This window comes from Amphimedon queenslandica, unplaced genomic scaffold (assembly GCF_000090795.2).
Source record: "Amphimedon queenslandica unplaced genomic scaffold, v1.1 AMPQUscaffold_12291, whole genome shotgun sequence".
Taxonomy (NCBI): Eukaryota; Metazoa; Porifera; class Demospongiae; order Haplosclerida; family Niphatidae; genus Amphimedon; species Amphimedon queenslandica.
The window spans coordinates 16,315-18,290 of NW_003547471.1; the positions used below are offsets into that span (position 1 = coordinate 16,315).

At 37.8% G+C, this 1,976-nt stretch overlaps 1 protein-coding gene across 3 annotated transcripts in view; it reads right to left on the minus strand.

Annotated features, from left to right (window-relative positions):
* Positions 1 to 1,764, minus strand: part of LOC109588094 (uncharacterized) — an 8,822-nt gene extending 7,058 nt beyond the window's left edge. For 2 of the 3 annotated variants that reach the window (XM_020004283.1, XM_020004284.1), the window contains exons 1-6: positions 1,667 to 1,764; positions 1,072 to 1,614; positions 855 to 1,030; positions 605 to 793; positions 401 to 551; positions 264 to 348 (exon numbers count right to left, since the gene is read on the minus strand). In XM_020004283.1, the coding sequence (XP_019859842.1) occupies positions 264 to 348; positions 401 to 551; positions 605 to 793; positions 855 to 1,030; positions 1,072 to 1,614; positions 1,667 to 1,712 (1,190 nt within the window). In that variant the 5' untranslated portion in view covers positions 1,713 to 1,764. Of the gene's footprint in view, positions 1 to 25; positions 349 to 400; positions 552 to 604; positions 794 to 854; positions 1,031 to 1,071; positions 1,615 to 1,666 lie in introns of all 3 variants that reach the window. The other variant, XM_020004282.1, reaches the window with a different exon arrangement.
* Positions 1,765 to 1,976: the final 212 nt, after the last annotated feature.

Here is a 1,976-nt window from a genome sequence, read left to right on the forward strand (position 1 = left end):
CCTCCTGTAGCTCCAGCAGTACCACCTGATGCTCCCTATCCTTCTCTTGTAGCTGATGACAATATCTTCTTATTTCTTGATCTTTCTCTGCTTCTTCTCTTTCCTTCTGTTCCAACTGCTGACTAAAAACTTGTGCTTCTCTCTCCTTCTCTTGAAGATTCTGAATAAGAGTTTGTACAGTTTGCTCAATATCTGCTGTATCCAAGGCTCCTTTTTTTGGCTCCTCATGCTCCTCTATTCTTCTTCCTGTCTGTAGTTGCTGCTGATACTTCTTCTTGTATTCTTCATTATTCATACCATTGGTATCTAATGTATCACCTACTGTCCACTCTCCTTTATTGTCAATGACTGTAATAATGAACATATAGATATAATTAATGGCAGTTGAATCTCCACTTACAATTTAACATTGCAATATTAGGCTTAGTGATGAATGCAGTAGAGTCATGACATCTTCCTCCAACAGTTACTATCAAAGCACAATGAGGACTCAAAACAAAGCTTGAGAGAGAATGTGCATATCTAAGAGAGAAGGTTTTGGGTACATCTAACTGTTAATGGAGAGAAAAATAATTATGATGATCTCATTGTAGTGAGTGTATACCTTTATCCAGGAATGTTGAGTGATGTTAAAGATCCAATAGTCATCTAGCGTATGCCCATCCTTATCTTTCCCGCCACTTATCACTAGTATAGGAAAGTCTGATCCAGTTATAACAATAGCACCTCCATGATTGTACCTGCCCACAGGCCATTGGTCTATTGCTTCGGGTTTCTTTATACACTGCCAAACCTATAAACATGCATGGATAGTGGCAAAGACTTTAAGTCTACATTCAGAACACATAACTTACCACAGTGCCGAGTGATATCTCTAATATATAAATATTGTTAGTAATAGCATCTTCATCACCATCAATAGTCTCTACCCCACCAAACAGAATAGCTCTAGTGTTGTTGATCTTTTCAATGATGAAGCTCTCAGCAGGTGGTATACACTGACCATTGATTAAAGGAGTACTCCATTTTTCTAAATTAAGATTATTAATTTCAAACATAATAAAACTTTACTTGATGATATATTATATATTGAATGCTCATTAGTATGCCAGTTTCCATGAGGTAACTCAATATATTTATAATGAGGTAGTTGTACAGCTGGTTTAGATCCTCTTCCTCCTATCATTAGTAAATGGTGTACTCCATCATGTTTAAATGATATCATTCCACCATAACCTCTTCTCATAACTGGTCTAGTTGCATCAGTTGGTTCTAATTCTCTCCATTGAAGACTAACGGTATCCAGTTGTGTAATACTGTTGTGATAGCAATTGCCATGGCCACAAGCTCCTCCAAAATAATACAATAGATCATTTATTGCAGTACAGCAGTATTCAATCACTCCTAATGGAGGAGTACCAGCAGTATCTCTAGTGATCCATTGACCAGTTGAAGGAGTAAAGTGCTGTATAGTACTAGTGATCTTTCTCTTCTCTTCATTGTCATGTACTCCAGCAAAACGATTCTGATTACCACCCCACACATACAGTGAATCACCTACTGATACAGCGCAGTGATGAGCTCTTCTTTTTGGTTTATCCATAGATGGTTTATCTACGGTTGACATAAATAATGCTACCCCGGGGTCGTTAATATTTGTGCTTACCTTTAAATGGCCTAGGAAGTGTTGCAAAAATACTTTTAGACGCCATAAGCAGGCCTGGTTGCTGGCCCTGCTGCTAGCTATATAGCAAGCAGCGAGCCCCACCCAATCTTTACTTGACGCGCATTATGGTTACGAGGCGTGTCTAGTCTAAAATGCAGAAATAATGAATTTTGTTTAAATAAGGTTTATTGTACAAGTCTGTATGTAACATATCTTCCAGCAGTTTCACTTGGTCTTATAATCTTTACTACCTGAAGAGGGAGAGAGCAGAGAATTATTTTAAAATTAATACTCCATCTTACTTGTCCTC